The sequence below is a fragment of the Elephantulus edwardii genome, unplaced genomic scaffold (assembly GCF_000299155.1).
Source record: "Elephantulus edwardii isolate Elephantulus edwardi_28Jun2011 unplaced genomic scaffold, EleEdw1.0 scaffold00005, whole genome shotgun sequence".
Lineage (NCBI taxonomy): Eukaryota > Metazoa > Chordata > Mammalia > Macroscelidea > Macroscelididae > Elephantulus > Elephantulus edwardii.
Genome location: NW_006399755.1, coordinates 11,493,881 through 11,519,695, shown reverse-complemented (window position 1 = coordinate 11,519,695; position 25,815 = coordinate 11,493,881). Strand labels below are relative to the sequence as shown.

Here is a 25,815-nt window from a genome sequence, read left to right as displayed (position 1 = left end):
TCATTTCATCTGGTGCACTTTCCTCCCCCGGAGATAATTCTTGCAAAAAGCAGAGGATCCAACACAGACCAAAAATGCTGGTGTCAGGGCTTTTATAAAGTACCTGCAGAAACACAACCAAGGAAAAGGGGTTAATTGAATTACAATCTTAATTGTCAATGATAATTTCCAGCCACCTTCAGGGTGAACCTTTGGAAGTCAGCCTACATTAAAATGCAAGTTTAGCACATTCATTGGGCTGGTGGTTTATAAAAGTGGCCAATCAGTATGAACCTCTCTCTGTCACCATAGCTAGAACCTTTGGGCCAGTCCTCCAACAACATTCACATCTATGGTTACCCCTGAAATAAAGCTGCAAAACATATTTTCAGACATCCAGGGAGGGCAAGAGTAAGCAAAGACTTCTGGACTGAAAACAGAAAGGAAAAAACAAAAACCATAGTCCTTATTTCTGAGTTCAGTCCTGGGGAGAAGATAAGAAACGAATTAATGACAGTGAGGCACAACTGTAGAGGTCTTTGTGAGGTACAATATTAGTAAAGGCAGCACAGTTCCTCTATGGGGAGAGGGCATCAGTAAGGGTGTTAATGATTGACTTTCCTGAAAAGTCCGAGTTTGACTTTAATTTGGAAAAAGGGTTGGGATGAGAATGGGGAGGGGAAAACGCAGGGATTTCAGGAAGCTGAAGCCACCTGTTGTTGAGACACACAGGAAAAGGAGTGGGGCAGGCTGGGGAGGCAGGAAGTGGCAAAGCCTGAAGTCTAGGGTGTTAGTGTTATTCAGCAGGTCTCCCTCTCCATATTGTTGTTATGTGCTGTCTAGTTTCAGTATGACTCATAATGACCCAATGACACTATCTGAACACTGTCCTATTCCCATGCCATCCTCAGTCTCTGACAAACTCAAGACCACTGCTGCACTCACTGTGTCAATCTACTTGGTCAAAGGTCTTCCTCTCTTTCACCACCTCTCCACCTTCCAAGCACAATGTCTGTCTTCAAGGAATAACCTTTCCATGTTGTGCCAAGAAATCTGGAGAACAACCAACTGACCAACTGACCAGAAGACATCTATATTTGTTCCCATTCCAAAGAAAGGTGATCTGACAGAGTGTGGAAATTATTGAACAATACCATTATATCACATGCAAGCAAGATTCTACTGAATATTATCCAAAAACAACTGAAACAGTACATCAACAGAGAAATGCCAGAAGTGTAGGCTGGGTTTAGAAGAGGCTGTGGTACTAGGGATACTATAGCTAATGTCAGATGGATCTTGGCTGAAAGCAGGGAGTACTATGCAAAGGCATTTGACTACGTGGATCACAACTAACTGTGGCTAACTCTGAGAAGAATGGGAATCCTAGAACACTTGATCTTGCTAACGTGAAACCTATACTTGGACCAAGAGGCAGTCATCAGAACAGAGCAAGGAAACCCTGCATGGTTCACACTATATGGTTCAAAATTGGGAAAGGGAGTGAGCTAGGGATGTGTCCTATCTCCATACCTTTTCAACCTATATGCAGAACAGATTATCCAGGAGGCTGGTCTCTATAAGGAGAAATGTGGCATCAGGATTGGCGGAAGACTCAACATTCTACATTATGAAGCTGACACAACCCTCCTTGCTGAAACTGAGGACCTGAAGTGCTTGCTGCAGAAGATCAAGGTCTGTATCCTTCAATATGGACTGAAGCTCTTTATCAAGAAACAAAGATTCTTACCACTGGGCCAATTGGCAACATCATGATAGATGGTGAAGAGATTGAGATTGTTAGCAGCTTCAGCTTGCTTAGCTCCACAATCACTCTTGGCACCAGCAGCCAAGAAATTATTAAAAGACATATTGCACTGGGAAAGTGTGCTGTCAGAGACCTTTCCAAAGTACTGAAGAGCAATGATGTCAGTCTGGAGACTAATGTGCGCCTGATACAGGTCATGGTCTTTGTAATCACATGCTATGCATCATAGAGCTGGACAATGACCAGTCATGACAGAAGGAGAATTAATAACTTTGAGCTGTGGTGTTGGAGAAGAGTATTGAATATACCTATCATAGACTTCTAGAACAAACAAGTTCGTCCTGGAGAGGGTGAAACCAGACTGTTCTTTGAAGGCAAGGATTCTGAAGCTTCCTCTGACCTACTTTAGACATATTGCAAGGAGGGATGAGTCCCTGGAGAGGGATGTCATGCTTGGGAGGAAGACCCTTGATGAGATGGATTGATTTAGTGACTGGGTTAATGGGAATAGGTGTGTCATAGACTGGCACGGGATAGAGCAGGGTTTAGGGTCACTGTAAGTTGCAGGTGACTTGACGACATATAACAAGCAGCAGCAGCAACATGCCCAAAGTACGTGAGTGAGACAAAGCTTCATCATCTTTGCCTCCAAGGAGAATTCTGGCTGCACCTTTTCCAAGACTTATGTTTGTTCTTTTCACAGTCCATGGGATCTTCAACACTCTTCTCCAATACCACAAAGACATCAAGTCTTCATCTGTCATCTTTAGTCACAATCCAGCTCTTAGATGCAGAGCAAGTAACTGAAGGGATCATGGCCTCCATCAGGCACCATTTAGTCCTCAAACTGACATCACTGTTGTTATATGCCATCAAGTAGACTACGACTCATAGAAACCCTATGAACAATAGCTCTGAAGCCTGCCCTATCCTAAGCCAATCTCACTGTCTCTGACACCCCTGCCCCTATTTCTATAGTCAATGTGTCAATCCACCTAATACAGGCTCTTCCTCTCCTGTGATGACTCTATCTTTCCAAGCATGTTCCTCCTGATGACATGCCCAAAATATGTGAGATGGGAGTTTCAAAATCCTTCTCTCCAAGGAGTAACCTGGTTTCACCCTCTCCAGGACAGACCTGTTTGTTCTCTTTACAGTCCATAGTATGTTCAGTACTTTTCTCCAGCACTACAACTCAAAGGCATCAATTGTTCTTCTGTCATCCTTAGTAACTGTCCACCTCTCAGATGGATAGCAAGCAACTGAGAAGCCCGTGGCCTAGATCAGACATCGTTGTTCCTCAGTAATTTGGAGAGGTCCTTGACTACAGACTTTCCCAGTACAATACATCTCCTGATCTCCTGACTGCTGGAACCAAGTGTACTGACTATGGATCTAAGTAGGATGAAGTCATTGACAGTCTCAATCCTTCTTCTATCCATTATAATGTTGCCTCTCCATCAGCTAGAAGTCTTGGTTCGACACAGTTCAGTGTCTAGAGTTGCCAGAAACTAGCCTGGGATCCTCTCCCCGATACTAGTCAATGAGAAAGAGATCACTTTCAGCAGCATTTACATTACTTCCTAAGAAACATAAAACTGGTTTTCTTCCACCCATCAGCCTACTTTACTCTTTAGATTCCATGCCCGCACCCCCATTCTTTGAGGAGTAGGGCAGACCTCAAGTCTTTAAAGAACTCTGTATCATTTGCTAACAACTAAGAAAATAAACAGTATAAGATTGTGACTATAAGCTAGAAGGGAGATTTGAATCCAGAGAAAAACACTGCAAGATCAGTGCTGAGGAAATCTACTTCTCCCAACTACCAACCCAAAGCAGAAGTAATAAGACAAAGTAGACATTACTGCTGAGCAAATTCACAAATCTCCAAGTCACACCCAATATGCTTTCTAAAGCTCTCTATAATTTTCGCCTACTTTGAGGACTCGCCAGCACACAACACACTTAGTATCTGTGTATTAGTCTACATATAAATTTTATTATCTAAACAAATAAACCCTCTGGCTCCACACCACCATCAGTATACACTGTACACCCCTTGACAGGGCGTCCCAGGCCTAGCTTAGCTCTCTAGCCTCAACTTCCCATTACACCCAATTACCTCATTCTCTTCTTTTTTTTTTTTTTTCATTCTCTTCTTATATCAGGCATTTTTTTGCACAAAAACTTTAGCTTTTCTCTACTTTGCTTTGTTCAAAGATTAGAGAAAAATAGTCCAGCAATTTATATACCTACTGACAGCACAATCTTATAGGAAAGCAAGAGACAACTTGCCAAATCCAGCTTGCTGCCATCATGAGGAACAAAGATGACTTCACAGTGGGCCTGTCTTACAGTTTGTCAGAATGCCTGGAAGTGTACTCTCATTGGTTCTCAGCAACCCTAAGACATGTGAGCCATGAGTTATTCCTATTCTGGAGATGAGGGAACAGTTTCAGAAAGGTAGCGATTTGCTTAGTCCCATAGCTAGTGATTGTGTATCTGACTTTAAAAGCCAATGCACTTTCCTTTCCACAATTTCAGGGTACAGAGGCACAATTAGCATACAAGCAGCTAAGACAAGCAAAGTAATCAAGCAGCCTTTCTCTGGTCAGATATCTCTATTCATGTACCCTCACCTAGAGGTGTCATGGCACAATCAATGAGCTAACTTGCATCCTGCATTCTGTCTGGTCAATGGCCAGCCTGACAGGCCTGGCCAGCTCACGGCTGCCACCTCCCAGTTTTGGGTCAAGGTGAGAAGGGAACACAAGGCACTGAACCTGACAGGCAGAGGTACCCCAATACCATGGCTGTCTTCCTAAGCATTCTCCCCATTCTACCCAGCCCTGTGCAGATGACTCACCTAGGGTGCTGCAACATCTGTAGCAGGGTGCTCTCAACAGGCACCCGGTAAAGTTCTGCCCTCTCCTCATCTTCAAAGTAGACCTACAAGATTAACAAACAAGTGTTATTTTTGTGGCTCGTTCAGTCAATTCTGATTCAAATGGCCTTAAAGACAGAGCAGAACTGTCCCATAGAGTTTTCAAGGCTATAATACTGACAGGAAGAATCTGGTGGCCCTGTAGTAAGGAGTTGTGCTGTCAACCCAGAGGCGTACAGTTCGAATCCACCAACTCCTCTGCAGAAGAAGACTATATAAACATAGTAAGAATAATAAAATTCACTGTTACAAATACAGAAAAGGAAAAATCAAGACTATAAAATTTATGTTATTGGATCAAAATGGAGCTATCAGTAAGAACCCATGGTTGCTTGTGTGTATGTATGTATGTATGTATGTATGTAATTTGTGACTGTTTGAAAAAAATCCCAAACTTCTCTTACCTCTAAGTTATCAGGGCAGTATTTTTGCTCCAAATCCCAAGAGGGGATTTCACCAAACATCACCATTAGATGATCAATGAACCTATGGACAAAACATATGGTTTCTGGGCATCACTATTTCATAATCTGTTTTCCCACACTGCAGTCCCTGGATGCCAATGAAAATACATAACACAACAATGCAGGCTGAAGCCATTTTTAACAGCAGCATCCAAAATACATTACCTTTATCACATCCTACTAGTTACACAGTATTTTTCTTTAAATCAATTCAGTCTTAACATTATTTTTATTTTGCCATCTTCTAAGCTTTATGAAATCTCAAGTTAAATGTGCTAATTACTTTTACTAATAGTTATACACCTGAATTATTATCCATGTACAATCTAAAGTGATTTCCTATTTTACCGCTGATAATTGGAACATGCTATGTGATATACTCTGGCTAGAATTTTACTACTGTGTTACATCTACCAGCCCAGTCAGCATGTTGATGATTCGTGTCTGCCAAACTAGGCTGTGTGAAATCTTAACTATTCTGTTTCCTTCATCAGAATCTCACCAATTCCAACTCCCCAATCAGCAGGGGTGAGAGAACACATAAGCAAGAGCAGAGGGATCACAGACAAGTAAGTACCTTGTGTCCTCGTGAAAGGCAGAGATGAAGTCCGACTGGGCATATTCTGGGTACAGAAAAAGCACAGGCCAGTTCAGCCTGCCCTGGTCATCTAGATTCACTCTGGCCCCATAGGGGTTTTCAGAGATGAGCCTGTCCAAGGACAGTTCACCCACATCTTCAGAGGCAGAATCTTCATCTTCATCAGCAGTTTCAGAAACTAACTGGATGTTTCTAGCCTGGATTAAAGAAGCATACACATACGATGCAAGCCTGCTTCACTGAAATAAGGAAACCAAAACACCTCAAGTTCTCCCCGCACCAGATCTACATATGATTCATCTTAATACTGGATTCCTAGCACATGGTAGACAGCAATTGCTCAACTCTCCTTTGCACGCAGATGAGCTAGAGATGGTTTCCTGCCCTCAAGGTTCTCACAATCTAATAGGGGATAAAGCTATAGAAATAATCACAATATAAAGCAGAGCTACAGAACTGAAGAAGATGGACTTCATTTAGCCTGTGGGCTGGAAATGCTAGGCCTAGGACAAGGACAAGGACAAGCAGAAAAGTTGAAGGGACAGCACATGCAAAAATCACAGAAAAATACTGTCATATATTTACAAACTCAGAAAAGGAATTCTGGTGGCCTAAAGGTAAAGCATTGTACTGCCAAACCAAAAGCAGTCAGTTTGATCCCACCAGCTGCTCTGTAGGAGAAAGATGGGCAATCCCCCCTGCCCTCATGCAATTTACAGCTTCTGAAAACCCACTGGAAGGTCAGCTATGAGTTGGTTCTATTTTGACAGCACATAAAACAGCAACATATGAAACATATGGCATATGTTTCAGCTTGGCTACAACATGAAATACTAAAAGTAATGTGTATTGATTTAATCTTGACTTTTTCATGGATATGAGCACCAAGTCAAGGGTCTGGATTGTTGGGAGTTGCCTCTCATGTGGATATAGGTATGTGTAGGGGATCCTAAAGTTGGCAGATGAAAAGGAAATGATAGGTAATCAAAATTACCATGGCCATATCCTTGACATCAGTTGGTTACGTGCCATCCAGTCAACCACAACTTATAATTACCATCAGAACAACAGATTGAAACCTTGCTTAAAATCAGGATGACCTAAAATCAGGGGTTGGTGAATTTTTCTTTGAAAAATCATAATGTAAATATTTTAGGCTTTGTGGGCCAAACAATCTCTGTCTCAACTATTCAACTCTGTATTATGAAAACCACCATGGAATAATACATAAATAAGTGGGCATGGCCATGTCCCAATGGCTGCAGTTTGCTGACACCTGCCTCCTCCTCCTTGCTATGTACTTTTAAGTCAGAACCAACTAATAGCTGACCTTCCAACAGGTTTTCAGAGGCCGGGAGAAGCTGCCAATTTTTCTCCTGCAGAGCAGCTGGTGGATTTGAACTGCATATCTTTGAGTTGGCAGCACAATTTCTTACTACTGGGCCACCAGAGTTCATGGATAGCTGCCTGAAGCCATTAGGTATAACATAGTTTACATGGCTTTGGGTATGTTACTGTTGAAAGTAATTTTATGTGGACTGGAGTTTAAGGTGAAGAGTTAAGACTAAAGGAGGGAATAAGAACAAAAACAACAAAAAAATCCATATACAAATGTCTGGCATTCAAATATTCTACTTTTAATAACCAAATTTCTTACTGCAAATTGATGATGAGAAACTAGAGTATTATGGAGTATTATAGGATAGGAGAGGGTTCAGATCTGTTGATATGGCTGCTATGTCTATACTCAACCTCACCTAACAAAAGATTTGTCTAATATGTGTTGTTGTTATGTGCCATCCAGGCATTTGCGACTCATAGTGACCCTATGTACAAGAGCTCTAAACGCAGTTCTATCCTGTGCCAATCTAGCCATCTCAAATGCACTTATTCCCACCGCTCCAGTCACAGAATCAATCCATCTCATCGAAGGTCTTCCTCTCCTTCGCCGCCTCTCCAGTTATGTATGTCTAAGACATGTAATATCATGTTACAAACTAACAGATGGTTTATGGTAAGGAGGGACTAGAGTAGCACATCTTGACAGTTTTAGGCACTTAAAGTCAAGTAACTTAAATGGGTGGATAATTTTATTGCAAGAAGAATGAAATCAAGAACCTATCTTGAAACTACAGAAAGTCCTATATCCCTCTTGAAGACCAAAATAGTCATGGATCAAATAAGTGACCTAGGATTTCAAGGGAAAGGCAACATCTGGATCAGACTGCATTCATTTCAAAATTGAGGGGAGGGAAAAGGAGGTAAAATGTTCATGATTTTTTTAATGCCATCTGGTTTTGATTAGTTAGATAATAATGTCCTAAAATTAGAGATGCCCTCAGGACACATAGTGGTTAAAAGCAAAGGTGTTAGTTTGCTTCACCTCTCTGATATGTTTTATTATCTAGCAAAACAAGAGCATCTGCCTCAGAATGTGGCTCTGAAGGCTAAATAAAATGCAGCTTGCCCAATGTCTAAGATAGTAATAACAACCCACTGCTGTTCAATCAATCCCTACTCACGGCAACCCTACAGGACAGAGGATGTTTCATTATGTTTCAAAGGTTGTAAATCTTTACTCAAGTAGACTGCCACATTCTTTTCCCATGGAACATGCTGCCTTTTGGTGAGCAGCCAAGAACTTAACCATTTTGTCTGCAAGGTACACTACCCAGTGTTTCACTCATACTCATTGCTGTTGGAACCAACTCATATGGGACCTGCCACTGAATTTGAGGCTGAACATCCCATGGGAAGAGACTGCTATTTTTTGTCCCATGGAGCTGCTAGTGGATTACAATCACCAGAGGTGCAGCCTTTGGGTTAGCTGCACAACTAATGTCTGGCACACACTATATACTCTGCATATGATTTCTGAATTATATATACATGGCCATGACAAACAGGACCTTCCACCTTTTAATAGGCTGGAAATGATTAATTTGAAAGGCTGGAAATTATTAATTTCAATTCAACTTATCAATTACATGTCCATAAAGGGCCAATGCCTTAATTTTATAACCAAGAAACTGGTTCTGAGGGTTTCTGTGAATTGCCTGAGGTCAACACATGCTTGCAAGTGGGAGCAATGACAATGGACTCTGATGGTCTGACTTCAGCACTCGGGCTCCTTCATTACATTACTTCAGCAAATAAAAAAGAAAATTTAAAAAGCAACTCAGGGGGGCTCTGGTGGCCTAGTGGCAAGAAGCTGCACTGTAATCCCTGAAGTATGGGGTTTGAATCCACCAGATGACCAGATGCTCTACTAGAGAAGGAGGAGCAGTCTCCTCCTGTACCAGTCAGATCTGATTTGACGGTACACACACAAAATTTTTAAAAAAGCCACTCAGGTACAGCATCCTAAGAAATGTTACCACCAAGCTTCTAGTGGATTTAGGAGAGACAGACATAATGAGAACTCACCTTGATAGCCCGAATTAAAATCTCATTCTGATTATGCTCCTTCTTTTCTTTCAATTTTGCTTTCCTTATATCCCTCTGCTCAATTCGCTGAAAAGGAAATTCAGATGCGTCAGCCCTAAGGAACTTGTTTCCTCTCTTACCCTACCTGCTCCTGAACCATTACCCATGGCCTTCCAACACATGCTCCTGTGTTACAGAACACCAGTAGCAAGCACAATTCAATAAACACACAGTACATGTACAAAGCCCACGGCAATAGAAATTTAAAAGCCAGTATACAGTTCAATGAACTTTGACAATTGAATACATCGGAATACCCAACATTCCTGTTAAGACAGGGAACATTTTCATCCCCAGAAAAGTTTCTTTATATCCCTCTGCAGTTATGTCTCCTCCATCACTAATAGTTTTTTCTTATTATTCCCAAATAATACTGCACCAGAAGAGCAATTTGTTTATCCATTCTCTTACTGTTGGGTCATAAAGACTATTCCCAGTTCTACATATTATTAAAAATAAAGTGACTACAGTGGTATTAGCAAATGTTTGTTCCCAGTTGGTAGAAATTCCATATGACCCAGCTATTCCACTACTTGAAATATACCTTGAGAAAATGAGAACTGAGGCACAAGTGGAGACTTGTACACCAATGTTCATAGCAGCGTTATTCACCATCACAAGAACATGGAAACAGCCCAATTGAATGGATTAAGAAATTACATTACATTCACACAATAGAATACTATGCAGCATGCAGAAGCAATGATTTTATAATTTCCTAACTTGGGAGGGACTGGAGAGCATTATGCTGAGTGATCTAACTCAGTCCCACAAGGACAAATATTGTATAAAATCATTATTGTAGAATGGGTATAAGAATCCAAGGAGGGGAAAGAGGGTGGAAGCAGAGGGGTGAGGATGTACAGGGGGGGTGGAAAGGAGGAATTAATCATGGGTTTGGTTGTACAATTTGATGGGTAGGGAGGTGAGGGAAATGAAGAATCTGTTCTAGAAAGCAATGTAATTGAATTTTAGAAATACATTAGTATAAAAATAAACTGACTAGGAACATTCTTATGGATATTTTTGGAAATGTGTACTTTTCATTTGCTTTAAGCAACTACCAAGAAATAAAGTGTAGGATCATGGAGTACATATATGCTGAAATTTATAAGAAACTGACAAACTGATTTCCTAAGTGATTACACCAACTCACTTCTCCTGGAGGAGAATTCTAGTTGCTCCACGTTTTTAACCATATGGTGTACTATCAGCCTTTGTAGTATTTTAGGCATTCAAGTAGATATGATGTTCTAATTCTAATGCAGTTTTAATGGCATTTTCCTAATGACTAATGATGTGACTTATCATTGATCTATGCCTATTATTTATGAACGTGGTAAAACAATGAAAGTTATACAAGTGCTCTGGTCTTTTGTTCATAGGGTCGCCGAGTCCTCTACGACTCCATGGCACTTAACAACAACAATGATGTAAAGCACATTTCAACTCAATGAGACAGACTGATTCAGTGACTGGGTAATGGGAGTAGGAGTTTCAGAGACAGTAAGATTGGCACAGGATAGAGCAATGTTTAGGGCTGCTGTACATAGGGTTGCTATGAGTGACAGGTGACTCAACGGCAAATTAACAACAACTAGCCATTATATTTTTTCCTTTGGGAATACATTTGTTTATATGATCTAATCAAGCCCATTTTTAAAATGTGTATTTTTGAGTATTGTATCTTTATATATTTTAGATATAAGTCCTTTCTTAGAATATTGACTACAAATATTTTATCCCACATTACAGCTCACCTTTTAATTTTATAAACAATGTCCCCTGAAAAGTAGACTTGTAAGTTTTACTAAGTTCCAGTTACCATTTTTTCCTTTTATAATAGTTTTTCCTAAAAAAATTTTGTAGTAACATTAACACATTACAAAATTAACCATTAGCCATTTTAATGTGTATCAAAGAGCCCTAGTGGTGCAGCAGATTAGGTCTGGGAACCAAAAGGCCAGAGTTCAAATCTACCAACTGCTCTGTGGGGGGAAAGCAAAGGTAGTCTGCTACTGTCAAGATTGACAGCCTTGGAAACTCTATGTTCTACTCTGTCCTATAGAATCATTTTAAGTTATAACTGACTAAGCAATGAAAAACCACTGGCTTTTTTTTTGTTGTTATTGTCATATTCATTGTTTTACATTTATGTAGTTCTAAAACATTTCCATCACCTCATAAGGAAACTCTGTACCCATCAGCAGTTCTTTCTAGCTCCTAGCAACCAATCTATTCTTTATCTACAGATTTATCTGTTCCGGTATTTCATATATCTAGACCTATATATCGTCTTTTATATCTAGTTTCTCTTATTGAACATGTTTTCAAGTTTCATCAATGTTGTATATATTACTACTGCTATATATACACATAATACATATGTACACTGTATGTATTACATATATATACACACACATACATACAAACACCTATATAATATTCTTGCTTATCTATATTATATTTTCTAGTCCATCACCTTAAGCACTCGGCCACGACTACACAGCCCTCTATATTTTATTGTAACTGTACCCTCCACAGAGTCCTTTGAGACTATCATATTGCTGGTTTGCGTTTGTAATGGCCTGAGAGCCACAATATAGGGAAGCCATAGGGTAACTGGTTGTTGATTTTACCAACCTTCAGCTTGTCTGCTTTAGCCCTCATGTCCAGAAGCTTCTTCTCTTTGGCATCTATCTGCAGTCCTTCATCACACCAGATCACAGCCTCAGCAAAATTTTTCAATTCTAGATGGCATAAGGCACCTGAAGAATCCAGAACACTTAGAATGCATGGACAATGTACACAGAAAGAATCCCATCTGGAGCAGAATCCCTCCCCCAGCTACTAGATACCACTGTGAAAGGCGAACTGGAAAAGGAGCCCCTGGCACAAAGAATACATGTATGTATCCTGCATACAAAAACAAGCTTCCCTGGTATTAAAGATTGCTCAAGTCAGGAAGGTTGCAGCTTTTTAACAAAGGGCACAAGCTTTGAAATCAGACAGATCTAGGCTAGAATACTGACTCTGTCATTTACAAGCAGGGTCTTAAGACAAAGGACTGAATATGTCTGAGCTCCATTATCTCAGATGACTTTTTTTAAAAAGACAGTAGGTAACTCCCTCAGTAATTCAAATCAGTGTCCAGACCAAAGATAATCAAATCTCTCCTACTCTTGTTCTTTATGATGATTGGTTTAAGTTACCTCCCTTTCTTAGAATTTAAAACAAAACAAATGGGAAAAAGTGTTTTTACTGTAATCTCATTAATTTTTCTCCAGTTAGCCTTTTTAGACTTTACAGAGAATTTACAAACACCAGAACTGGACAGGCATGTTATCACAGAATCCAACTCCACTTTCCAGAGACTAACAAAATTATTTTCGGAATGAGTGTCTTGTCAAGGTCACATGATAAGATAAAATTTATAATTAATCTGAGGATTACAGACTTCCAACCTGAGGTTAACTTCACAGAACTATACTCAATTCATTTGCCTATCTTTGTTCAGTGCCTTCATCTCCCTGCAGCTAAGAGAAATGGATCTACTTCCCATGTTCTAAAAATGAAGAGGCATTAACTTAAAGAGGCATAACTCTGATAAAGCATTTTAAGCTGGTCCATGGGGATGTAGCAAACATTAATGTGTGATGAATAAATTAAAGTGTGCAAAGCACCTATGAGCTTCTTAAAGAAAAGGTGAAACACAAAAGTAATAAAAGCACAATTATTATATAGAAAGGTCAGATCAGAACAGGAAAAAACAATCTGGGAATATCTCAGCATCAATGTTATCGGCAAAGGTTCTATTACTTATCTTTTAATTAATATTAACATGACATTTAAAGATCTTGCCTTTCGATCATTTAATGTGGAGAAAAACTGAAGTATGATGGCATTTGGAGCTATTTTGTCTTAATGAATTTTATTTTCTATTAATTCAAAAGGAGGCATTTCAATTTCTCCAAAAGTTCTTAAAGCTTGTTCTCTGGAGAATTCTTTTAAAATGGCTATGTTGCTATTTTTAAAAAGCAGGAACGTAATATAAGATTACAAAATCAAGATGACCTAATTACTATCTTATTTAGCACCTTACTAAATAAGCTTAAAATGTCTCAACTTCTGGTGCAATGAGTTCCATCCTTTGCATAATGACAGTTCTACAAGACTCACCTCTTATTATTGCCTTCAGGTGGCAGGGTTTCAGCTTCCTGGCAGCCATCACATCATTGAGAGCAGAACGAAAATTGCCTAATGAGATGCAATTTAAGTGCAACAATGAATAAATGGAAATCCACAATCTCTGTAAATGTTCACTGAAATTAATTTAAAAAACAAACCCCAAAAAAAGATGCAATTTAATAAAAAAGGGGAACACATTTTGAGATTAGAATGTTTCCAAAATTTTGTGTTATAATAGAGACAATACAACCTTAGAGAAATTTAAATCACAGCAGCTATTTTTAGGGGGAGAATAGTATCATTGTCCTAGTGATGTGCCTTTAAAAAATGTTTATACCAGACAATCCAGACTATGTATGCATGGCCAACAACCTAGAGTAGAAACAGCCACACTCAAAACTCAGCGCCATGGAGTTGACTCCCATTCAGGGTGGCTCTCCACTGGGTTTCCAAGGTGTAAATTTTAATGGGAAGAAACTTCCCATCTCTGTCCCTTGGAGTCACTACTGGGTTTGGAGAATTGAAGCCTTTTGGCTAGCAGCCTAGGGACTACATTGTCATAGCTCCTGAACCTCACTAATGATTATGAAAACTAAAACATAAAACTGCTACAAATTAAAGACTGATAATGTCTATTATTAGAGAAAGTATGATAAAAAGACACAAGTTAAGTTAGAGACCCTTGCTTTAGCCTAAGTAATAGTCTGGATTACTGATAAAACTATTCCTTTTTTACAATATTGCAAAAACATTTTATATACTGAAAAATAGTGGAACAGTAAAGCAAATAATGTAAACAATGGTATGGTACAACTTTATGTGATTTACAGCATTTGCAAATAGGTAAAATTTTCTGTTTTAAAATTAGGTGACGAATTATTCATTCATAAAAATAATACATATGCAAATGACCTACAACCAGGAGAAGATAAAATAGATGAATGGGATCTTCTAAGAATCAAATCCCTATGCACATCCAAAAACTCCAACAGGGTAAAAAGGGAAGCCACAGACTGGGAAAAAGTATTTGGTAATGACATATCACATAAGAGACTTATATCCAGAATTTATAAAATACTTGAGCACCACAACAAGATAAAGGTAAATAATCCAATAGAAAAATGGGCACAGAATATGAACAGACACTTCAACGAAGAAGATATTCAGATGGCCAACAAGCACATGAAGAAATGCTCAAAATCCCTAGCTCTAAGAGAGATGGAAATCAAAACAACTGAGATATCATCTCACCCCAGTCAGAATAGCAAAATTTAACAGAATAGCAAGTAACAAATGCTGGCAAGGTTGTGGAGAAACTGGAACCCGTATTCACTGTTGGTGGGAGTGTAAAATGGTGCAACCACTGTGGAAGGTGGTATGGCGCTTTCTCAAAAACTTGCAAATAGAGATACCATTTGACCCAGCAATTCCACTACTGGGAGTATACCCAAAAGAGATCATAACTGATACCCAGGCAGATATATGCACACCCATGTTTCTTGCAGCTTTGTTCACAATAGCAAGGAGTTGGAAGCAACCTAAGTGCCCATCAACAAACGAATTGCTAGAGAAGCTGTGGTATAGTCACACAATGGAATACTGTGCTGCATTGAAAAACAAGGAACTCATGAAATATTCAAAATGGGTGACCCTGGAGGACATTATGCTGAGTGAAGTATCTCAGTCACAAAAAGGACAAATACTGCATGGTGCCACTGATGTAAAACAGGACTGACATCGGGGTTGGAGAGACTGAGAAAGATGGGTTCAATAATGTATACTGCATTGAAACAGATGAGGGAGAAAACTGTTTAAAAGGGATATGTGATTAGGTATTTTTGTCATGGCATGAGTCCAGAGCAAAGGCTGCACAGTGGAGTCGATCTGGGGTAGGGTTTGTAAAACAATGAAAGAATTTTTCTTTTACTTATCCAAGAGGGTAGTGTCCTAGGGGGGAGGGTTAGGAGGGGAGAAAAGTTCAACAATGAATGAATGGCAATCCAAAGTCTCTGTAAATTTTCACTGAAATTAATAATAAATTAAAAAAAAACACATACGCAAATGAAACGGATGAACTGGCAAGTGTTTAGCCATGTATATTAGTCTACGTTAAAAAAATTTTAAAAAGCACTATATGTATATACATATACACACACACACAATAAACCCCCAACTATGTAAGCAGCATGATCTCAACTATTATATAAAAGTGCATAAAAATGATCTAATGACCTCTGGTTAAAGATAACAGAATACATGCTCAGTCCTCTCCTAGAAATCTCACTTGAAACACCAACAAAAAGCTATAAACTCACAAAGATTTAAAAAAAAAACACAACCAAACACCAAACCACCCTGAGAATAATATCAAACAGATTTTGACAGCTGGACAGCAAAAGAATAAGTATTGAATGACTTATAAGGCCTGAGAAAACCAAATTCCAAAGCATCAGAAGGAAAGCCAAAAAGTCACTAATGTATTCCGAGAACTTCCGAGGCTCAGAAATGGCATCAGGAATCTCTTGAAATGGGGGGTGAAGGTGGGTTGAAAACTTCTTTAAGCAGCAGTAAGATGTCCTTTACTTACATGTCTCCTATAGCAAGACCTCCTGTAGCTAGTGAAGATTAGTGATTTATTCTATACAAACTAAGGGCCTCTGGGCACAAACAATGGTGACTCAGTGAAGGTACATTAGAGTGATTTGTTCCATACAAGCCAAGGGCCTCTGGGCACAAACCATGGTGACTTAGTGAAAGTACATTATAAATATCAAATCCTGATTAACCTACTTGATTGTCAAAAATTTCCAAAAAAGAAAAAAAGCACGAAGAGGATGGTTATGTACTGTTGAGCTGGAACCAACTCACAGCTGACCCTCTAGAGGATTTTCAGAGCTATAAATAGCATGGGAAGAGACTGTCCATTTTTCCCCAATGGAGCAGTTGGTGGATTTGAACCATCTGCCTTTGGGTTGGTGGCAAAACTCCTTACCCACTAGGCAACTAGGACTCCATCAAAGAATAGTGAAATAGTATATGAAAATTTTCTAGAAACACCTTTCCAAACAGAGTTCACTGACTCCATAATGCACAGGACCCATAGCAAGGCAAGTTCTGAAATGTTAGCACACTGGGAATAGAGAAAATCCTCAGTATTTCCAAAGGAAAATAGAACACCATCCAAAAGATCAGGAATCAAAATTGTTTTAGACTCTTCGACAGAAATACTATTAAGAATGAAGAAATGCTGTAATTTTTGAGGGACCCTTCTCAGCCTGGAATGCTATACCTATAGAAATTACCCATTACTTAAGTGGTAGCAGAGTAGGTGACAGGTCTGCAGGAGCTGTGCAGCTAACCCAAAGGTGGTGGCTTTCAGGCAGTTCAAATCCGCTATCCTCTCCTGTAATTTACAGCCTCAGAAAACATGCTGGAGCCAACTGAGAGTCGATTCTGATTCAATGGTAATTAGATGAGTAATAGAGTGAAATAAAAGTACAAGATTTCATTAAAATGTATTTGTCAAGCCTTCATTATCAGGGATATACTAAAGAATGTGTTCCACCAAAACACTAGTGTAAGCTAGGAAGAAAAACTGTGTTTTCTAAGAAACTCGCATCAAACACAAGAGATCAATGGAAGCCCCAAAGGAGAAGCACGATCCCAGGATCACAGCTGTGCACTAAGCACAAAGAGAATGTTCAGACCAAAGTCAGAAGACTCCCAGGGCAGTGTCATCACGAAGGAAAAGTGGATGCCACACCTGATGAGGGAGTCAGAAATACAGGAAGAGTATATCAATAAATTAGCCTAAGTACATGAAAACCAAGTAAACATAACGACAGTTCTTAACTGAAGGAAAACAATTGTAACATTCAACATGGTTGTATATAGTATTTACAAAACAATGCAATTTATATTATACAATGGCATTTTGGCTGAATACCCATACATATTCATATTTCAGGACAGAGAGGCTGGATGTGGGCATGTGGTAAAAAAATAAAAATTAATCTCTACCATAGCAGGAATTAACAGCTAATGTCCAAAATTAGAAAATTAAAACAGTAATATAAATATGTTATTTAGTAATACAGAGATGAACATGAAAAGAAACAGCTTGGAAAGAAAAGAGTTGGAAGTGGTTCCTCTGATTGGAACTAGAGTGGAACCTTTCCTCTTAAGGGCAGAAAATGGTTGGAGAGACAGTCAAGGAACTGATACTTTAATAAAGAACAATTTGTGTATTTAAATTACATGTATATGTAAAAGTAATAAAAATAAAGAGTACACTTAAATAAATAAGACGAGAAGTTCTGGTGGCTTAGTGGTAAAGAGTTAAACTACGAATTCAAAGGCATACAGTTCAGAGTCACCAGCTACTCTGCTGAAGAAAAATGGGCATCTCCTTCCATGCAATATGCAGCCTCTAGAAACCTGCTGGAGATTGAGCTGAATTGGTTCTGACTTGACAGTATAACAACAAAAAAGACCAGAGGGACATATATCCAACATTCACACTAGGCATAGACTTAAGGGATGACAATTTTGGTGGCACAGTGGGTTGGTTATATCTTGTTGGGCTATCAACCAAAAGGTTAGTGATGAGACAGTGTTCCTGTTAAGATTTAAAGCCTTGGGAAGTCAGTGGAAGGACACCTTGAGTTAGAATCATTTCCGATGGCAATGTGTTTGGTTTACTGCTGATATTTTTAAAACTTGCTACTCTTACAATTTTTTAAAGAAATTATGTTTTGTAGGCCTCTGACAAATCAGCAGGACGTATCTCAAATTTTAAAAGCAGACGTTGGTCCACATGAAAGCAGGGCTCTGCACCTTATATAGAAAAGGACAAACTCTATCACCAGAGTAGCCAAAAACCACCATTCAATTTGTAGAAATATTTGCAATATTCATGTGGGGCTCAAAATTTCTGGCCAACATTTGTCTTTATCTTTCTGTTCTGCTTATTTTTCCCTTAAATTTACTCCCTGGACATCTAAGACTACTCTTTCTTGGTTCTCTTTATCTCTCCCTGATCAATCTATTTAGGAACCGTTTCCCTGTCTCTGATTCCTAAGGTTTCTTCCTCAACAACTTATGCTCTTTAACTATACATCCTCTGTGAAGGATTTTAGTCCATTCTTAGCTTCCACCTGCTACCTATATATGTTCATGACTATGAATATAAATCTATGAACATAAATTTCTGGGCCAACTCCCCCCCACGCCCCAAGATTTATACCAGTGAATCCACCTGATTTCCAAACTTCTCCACTGGATGGTTTACAGGTACTTCAAATCTGACATGCGTAACAGTAAATGTATTATCTCTCCCCATAATCTCCTTCCTAAAATCTGTTGTTTCTCTGTTGTTGTTAGATGCTGTCAAGTATGACTCATAGCGACCCTAAGAACACAAGATCTGAACCCTCTTTTATCCTGCCACTATCCTCACACTTCCTGACACACAAAAGCCCACTGAAGGAGTCACTGCATCAATCCAATTGGTTGAGAGTCTTCCTCTACTTCACCAATCCTCCACCCTTCCTATGTATCATGTCCCTCTCCAAGGAACAGCCCCTCTTGGCAACACGCCCAAAGTATGCGAGAAAAAGCCTCATTATTCTAGCTTCCAAAAAGCACTCTGGCTGCACCTTCTCCAAGACATATTTGTTTGTTCTTTTGGTTGTCCATGGGATGTTTGTTCAGTGCTTTTCTCCAACACCAGAGCTCAAAGGCATCAATTCTTTTTCTGTCATCCCTATTAATTGTCCAGCTCACCGATGTATAGCAAGTGATCACAAGGACTATGGCCTGAATCAGATGCACCTTAGTCCTCAAATTGCGATAATAAATTGACTCTTCAATAATTTGGAGGGATCCCTAACTGTAGATTTTTTCCAGTGCAATGCATCTCCTTATTTCCTGACTGCTCGTACCAAGGTGTTAATTGTGGATCCAAGCAAGATGAAGTTGTTGACAGTTTTGATCTCTTCTCCATCTATCATGATGCTGCCTCTCACAAGGTCTAGTGGTAAGAATCTTTGTTTTCTTGACATTTCTGTTTCTCTAGACTACCTATTTCAAGTAGTAGGATCACTATCTTCCCATCTACCCTGGCAAAAATAAGTATCCAAATAACATCTCCCCAAGTTCTATCAGCAGAATACCCTTTATCATGCTAGTAAGTGTTACTTGAGTTAAGGTTTACAAGACTTGAGTAAGACTGTTTCCTATAGGTCATCTCAAGCAAGAAGTTGCACTGTCAACCCAAAAGTAAGTACATTCAGTCCACCAGCTGCTCTACAGAAGAAAGAATGACAATGTATTGTGTAATTTTCTGCCTCTGAAAACCCACTGGAGGATCAGCTATAAATAGGATCTGACCTGATGGCATATAACAAGCCAATTATGTGATTCAGATAGTAAGAATTATGCAACCTACACAGTTTCTCTTTAAACTCCATCTAGCTAAGATCAGAATTCAAGTTGAACAAACTCTGAGTTTAGTTCTGTCGGATAAACTATGCCCCTTCTACTGATTCTCTCCAACCCTCTTGTAGGCACTAATACCTTTAATTATACACTAATTCTTTAGAAAGCACTGAATAATAAATTACCCAGGTAGTACTGTGCTGCTGCTCGGTTGGTATAAAGGACAGCATTCAAATCAGAGTCGGCACATTTCTTCTTCAATCCCTCAGTGTAGGAAATTACAGCTTTCTTATAGTTCTTCTCTTTAAAGTAATCATTGCCCTCATCTTTGTATGTCTTGGCCTGTTCTGAATAAGAGGAAAAATGATTACCATTTCTTGTCTTTTAAAAGGCTCATTTAAACAAAACAAAACAAACAAAAAAAGAATACCAAAAAGAAAAAGAACAAAAAAACAAAGGTGGGGGAAGACTCATTAAATAGAAAGCATGCAGTAATTTATGACAAATTCCAAGAATTTAATAAGATAGATTATAAAGTGCTTACAGAAAAAAAGCATTGTTAAAATAGTTCTAAGAGAAAAGAGGGGGATTCCCCCCTCATTTCTGAAGAAGGTGAAATCAAACTTCTGTTTTTGCTTATGTTGTTTCGTTCTCTGGAATGCAAATTATCCTTACTCTGTTAAGAATCTACAACATTTTTAAGACTCAGCTCAAATTTACAATCCATTTTTGAGATCACACATGCTCTTTATAGACATTCTCAGGGCTAGCAGATTAAAACCTGTGAAAGCTGAAACCTGTGTAAGACAGAATACTATCGGAGAGAGAAAGCTCAAATATTTGCCCCTGAAATGAGTGGGAGAAAAGTGGTAAGACTGCACCTTGGAGGAGGTGGACAATTTTTAAGAGAGAAGAACAAGTTAGCTTCATAGAGTTCTGGCTCTAACTGGTTTCATGCGTGTTGACTCTGATCATACATATCTCCTGATTCTTTAGGACAATTTGGCCACCACTGGAATGTGAATGTAGAGCAAAACCTTGTACTTAAATTTCTCTCTACAGACCACAAAACCTTTAGCAGGTACTTACTTAGGTATGCGTGGCATGAATATAGTTACTGAGATACTATGTCTCCTTATCCATGTTTCTAACTCACACCTCAGTTCAACACAAACACAAAACACACATTACAATGATGTAAATACCTTCTGGAGATCGTTCATCATCGAAAATAATTGACTGAAGGCAAGCCAAGTCAGGATTCTCTTTCGGATCAATTTCTAATGGTGCTTTCTTCATAAAGAGGGGGATTTTGTCAAACTCCTGGAGATTGTTAAGAGAAGAATTAATTCCATGAACCAGGGTTTTCTCTGAATAGATACAGTTTCACCAGTCTAAAGTAAAGTTGTCTTACTCATCATGATTTTCTGTATCTCCCCCAATTCTGGCCTCAACTTCCCATCGGTAAGGCCGACCGTAGGTTAAAGATTTCTGAACAGTGTCAGTTCTCACATTCTACAAGAGTGGCGGTAAAGCCACTCACTGTGTCTGCCCTGTGAGCCTGATACTTCTAGCAATCATCCCACTTCATCAACAACTCTACGAGGTTGCTGCTACCGATAAAGGTATTTAAAAGGTGAAGCAACAGGCTGATAAGTTAACTGGTAAGTTAGTAGAAGCAGTAAGAGGTGAAGCCACAAGTCTACCTCATTACAAAACCAGGACACTTAAATGTACTGGCAAGTGAAGAAAACACCCAAAACGCTGAGGCTGATTTTTCAACTCTCAAGCAAAAACCACCCCCTTCACTTCAGCGACAGTGGTCACCGGAGCCTCGTGCATTCGGATAACGAGATCACCCACCTCTTCCCACTGGTCCTCGTGGAAACCGCCGCGGTAAGGTTGGCTCCGGAATTTTTCCAAGAATGCGTCCATGGCATCATCAGAGGTACTGTCTACCACATTTGACTCCATTGCAGCGTCCCACCTTCCTAGTCAAAATACCAGTGTTACCGACGGAGCGAGGCAGCCGGTGCGGAAACCGTGAGGCTCCTTCCGGTGCGTGAGCGTCCGACCTTCAATCCTCCGGGCGGCGCCGACCCAGGCAGCTCAGGTTCCGCTGGCGTATCTGTACCCGACCCGTCCTAGCTCCAAGCTCTCCCTTCCCGCTCTCTAGGGGTACCTACCCCCGACCCTGCAAACCGCTACTACTTTCAAGGCGGTGAGTAAGCTCAAAACTCCATAGTGTTTCCACTTAACCTATCATCTCAGTCCTGGTGGCGTAGTAGATTAATTGGTGTGTTAACCCAACAATGGGTGGGTGGTTGAAACCCTCCCACCCTGACACTCCTGTGGAGAAAGGTGGGGCAGGCTGGGCCCGGTTAGATTTACAGCGTCGGAAAACCAACAGAAGTTCGCCTTAGGTCGGAATAAACTAGAGATACGTGCTTAATTTGGTTATTTACTAAAAACTTGTTATTTCAGATTCTATATATTACTTTTTTAAAAAAATTATTTTAATGAAAGTTTAAAATTTTAGATTTCCATTCATTTATAGTTGAACACTTTCCTCCCTGCCCACCCCTCCACCCCCCTTCTATATATTACTCTTAATTGTTGTTGGTAGGTGCAGTCGAATACGACTTATATGAACAACAGATTTTAATCTAGACCTATCCTGTGCAATCATCATAATCTCTGACATAATTGAGCCCATTGCTGTGGTCACTGTGTCAATCCATCCGGTTGAGGATCTTACTCTCTTTCGCTGAAATTCCACTATTCCAAGCATGATGTCCCTCTCCAAGGAATAGCTTCTCCTTGCCCAAAGTATGGGAGATGGACTCTAATCATCTTTGCAGCCAAGGAGCACTCCAGCTGCACCTTCTCTAAGACATATCTGTTTGTTCTTTTGGCAGTTCGTGGAATTTTCAGTACTCTTCTCCAACTCCAGAGCTTTCAAATTCTTCTGTCCTCCCTATTCATTGTCCAGCTCTCGGATGCATAACAAGTGATTGAAAACACCATGGCCTGCATTGTTGTTGTTGTTATGTGCCCTTGCGTCGCCTGCGACTCATAGAGACCCTACGTACAACAGCTCTAAACCTTGCTCATTCCTGTGTTAATCTGTCTCTAACACACCTTCCCCGATTACCCCAGTGACTGAATTAATCCACCTCATAGAGGATCTTCCTCTCCTGCGCTGTCCCTCCACCTCCCAAGCATGATGTTCCTCTCCAAGGACTGGTCCCTCCTTGCAGCATGTCCAAAGTATGTCAGATGAAGCTTCAGAATCCTTGCCTCCCAGGAGAAGCCTGGTTTAACCCTCCCTAGGACCAATTGTTAGATGGATCTTGGCTGAAAGCAGAGAATACCAGAAGAATGTCTATCTGTGTTTCATTGATTATGCAAAGGCATTTGACTGTGTGGATCATAACAAACTGTGGCTGACTCTGAGAAGAATGGGAATCCCAGAACATTTAATTGTGCTAATGCAAAACCTATACTTGGACCAAGAGGCAGTAGTCAGAACAGAGCAGGGTAACACTGCATGGTTCAAAATTGGGAAGGGTATACGCCAGGGATGCATCCTGTCTCCATACCTTTTCAACATGTATGCAGAGCAGATTATCCGAGAGGCTGGGCTCTAGGAGGAGAATTGTGGCATCAGGATTGGTGGAAGATCTATTAACAATCTGCGTTATGCAGATGACACAACCCTGCTTGCTGAAACTGAGGAGGACCTCATGCACTTGCTGCGAAGGGTCAAGGACTGCAGCCTTCAGTATGGACTGAGGCTCAATGTCAAGAAGACAAAGATTCTCCCCACTGGACCAATTGGCAGCGTCAGGATGGATGACGAAGAGATTGAGATTGTTCACAGCTTCAGTTTGCTCGGCTCCACAGTCAACACTCTTGGCACCAGCAGTCAGGAAATCAAAAAGCTTATCGCGATGGGAAAGTCTGCTGTTAGGGACCTCTCTAAAGTACTCAGGAGCAACAGTGTCTCTCTGGAGACTAAGGTGCGCCTGATACAGGCCATGGTATTTGCAATCACTTGTTATGCATCAGAGAGTTGGACAATGACTAGGGAGAACAGAAGGAGAGTGGATGCTTTTGAGCTGTGGTGCTGGAGAAGGGTACTGAATGTACCATGGACTGCCAGGAAAACAAACAAATTCATCTTGGAGAGGATTAAACCAAGCTACTCCTTGGAGGCAAGGATTCTGGGGCTTCGTCTGACATATTTTGGACATGTTGCCAGGAGGGATGGGTCCTTGGAGAGGGACATCATGCGTGGGAGGGGAAGACCCTCTATGAGATGGATTGATTCGGTGACTGGGGTAATCGGGATGGGTGTGTCAGAGGCGGTGCAGTTGGTGCAGGATAGAGCAGGGTTTAGGGCTGTTGTGCATAGGGTCGCTATGAGTCGCAAACGACTCGCCGGCACATAACAACAACAAGGACCAATTTGGCAGCATCAGTATGGATGATGAAGAGATTGAGATTGTTCACAGCTTTAGTTTGTTGGCTCCATAGTCAGCACTCTTGGCACCAGTAGCCAGGAAATTAAAAGACATATTGCAATGGGAAAGTCTGCTGTTAGGACCTCTCCAAAGTACTGAAGAGCAATGGTGTCTCTCTGGAGACTAAGGTGCGTCTGATACAGGCTATGGTCTTTTCAGTCACTTGTTATGCATCAGAGAGTTGGACAGTGACTAAGGAGGATAGAAGGAGAATTGATGCCTTTGAGCTGTGGTGTTGGAGAACAGTATTGAGGGTACCATGGACTGCTAGGAAAACAGATTCATCCTGGAAAGAGTTAAACTGGGTGGCTCCTTGGAGGCAAGGATTCTGAGGCTCTGTCTTGGACATGTTGTAAGGAGGGACCGGTCAGGTCCTTGGAGAGGGACATCATGCTTGGGAGGGTGGAGGGACAGTGCAGGAGGGGAAGACCTTCTATGAGGGGATTGATTCAGTGACTGGGGTAATTGCGATGGGTGTATCGGAGACAGTGCGATTGGCACAGGATAGAGCAGAGTTTAGGGCTGTTGCACATAGGGTTGCTATGAGTCGCAAGTGACTCGACTGCACATAACAACAACAACAACAGGGTGAACCTGTTTGCTTTCTTAGCAGTCCAGGTACATTCAGTACTCTTCTCCAACACCATGGCTCAAAGGCATCAATTCTCTTTCTGTCGCCCCTAGTCATTGTCCTCTGATGCATAGCAAGTGATTGCAAAGACCATGGCCTGTATCAGGCACACCTTAGATGCACCTTAGTCATCACAAATGACATCAGTGTTCCTCAGTAATTTGGAAAAGTCCCGGACTACGTACTTTCCCAGTGCAATATGTCTCCTCATGTACTGATTGCTGGGTTCAGGGGTGTTGATGGTGGATTCTTGTAAGATAAAGTTGTTGACAGTTTCAGTCTTTTCTCCATCTTTCATGAAGTTGCCTATCAGTCCAGTGTTAAGAACATTTGATTCCTTGATGTTGAGATGTTATCCATATTGAAGACTGTAGTCTCTGATTTTCTGCAGAAAATCTCACTTTCAGCAAACAAGGTTGTGTCATCTCAATAATATAGGTTATCCTATCCTGATGCCTCGGGTTGCTATAATCAATGATGCTTTAGGCAGAGTATTAAACGATCCAGGAGGTATCAAAAGAAGAAAGAATATACTGAGTATCGAAAGGAATTGGCAAACACAGAAGAATTTAATGAAAGAACATATGAGCAAGAGCCTATGGTGATGAAGGAAGAAGTTCAACCTGCTTTGAAGGAATAGAAAAAAAAATAAAGCCCCAGGAATAGATGGTATACCAATTGACATATTTCAGCTAATAGATGCTGCCCTGGATGTGCTTACCAAGTTGTGTCAAGAAAACTGGAGAACAACCACTTGGCCAACTGACTGGAAGAGATCTATATTTGTTCCCAT

The 25,815-nt window shown here is 40.3% G+C and overlaps 1 protein-coding gene across 1 annotated transcript; it reads right to left on the bottom strand.

The window, feature by feature from the left end:
* On the bottom strand, window positions 1-21,839 carry TTC4 (tetratricopeptide repeat domain 4). The gene is made up of 10 exons (XM_006879818.1): window positions 21,729-21,839; window positions 21,071-21,188; window positions 20,051-20,212; window positions 13,419-13,496; window positions 11,883-12,007; window positions 9,180-9,266; window positions 5,733-5,950; window positions 5,096-5,177; window positions 4,614-4,696; window positions 1-103 (listed from the first exon to the last, which is right to left on the bottom strand). Exons 1-10 carry the CDS (start codon window positions 21,837-21,839, stop codon window positions 1-3), a joined length of 1,167 nt encoding a protein of 388 aa, XP_006879880.1.
* Window positions 21,840-25,815: the final 3,976 nt, after the last annotated feature.